Below are 313 nucleotides of genomic sequence, written 5' to 3'. Positions count from 1 at the left end.
TGGGCTTGCCGGCGAGCAGCCGGTCCCCAATCTGCAGACGCCCGTCTTTCTGGGCAGCGCCTCCTTCGATGATCTTGGTGATGTAGATGCTGTTGTCCCCAGGGATATGCTGGTTCCCGATGCCCCCTGCGATGCTGAACCCCAGGCCTGAGGGGGAGTGAGAGGGCAGGTGAGGGCTGAGGGACAGACGGATGGATGGAGCCCCGGGCTGGCACCATGGCCCCTCTGCCTCACTGGGCTTTCCACCCTGCTCCAAACCCAACAGGCAAGGGGCCACCCGGCTGCCCCACCGCGATAGCCCAGCCAACCAGCA

General features: G+C 65.5%; 1 protein-coding gene across 1 annotated transcript in view; it reads right to left on the bottom strand.

Annotated features, from left to right (window-relative positions):
* Window positions 1–313, bottom strand: part of LOC104618559 (disks large homolog 3-like) — a gene marked incomplete at both ends in the record, with an annotated part of 17,237 nt that overhangs the window by 5,644 nt on the left and 11,280 nt on the right. The window contains 1 exon segment of the mRNA XM_010284189.1: window positions 12–147. Within this exon segment, the coding sequence (XP_010282491.1) occupies window positions 12–147 (136 nt within the window).

Source organism: Phaethon lepturus, unplaced genomic scaffold (assembly GCF_000687285.1).
Source record: "Phaethon lepturus isolate BGI_N335 unplaced genomic scaffold, ASM68728v1 scaffold27113, whole genome shotgun sequence".
NCBI lineage: Eukaryota > Metazoa > Chordata > Aves > Phaethontiformes > Phaethontidae > Phaethon > Phaethon lepturus.
Note: the sequence above shows the minus strand (reverse complement) of the source record. Positions and strands in the feature narration are given on the sequence as shown.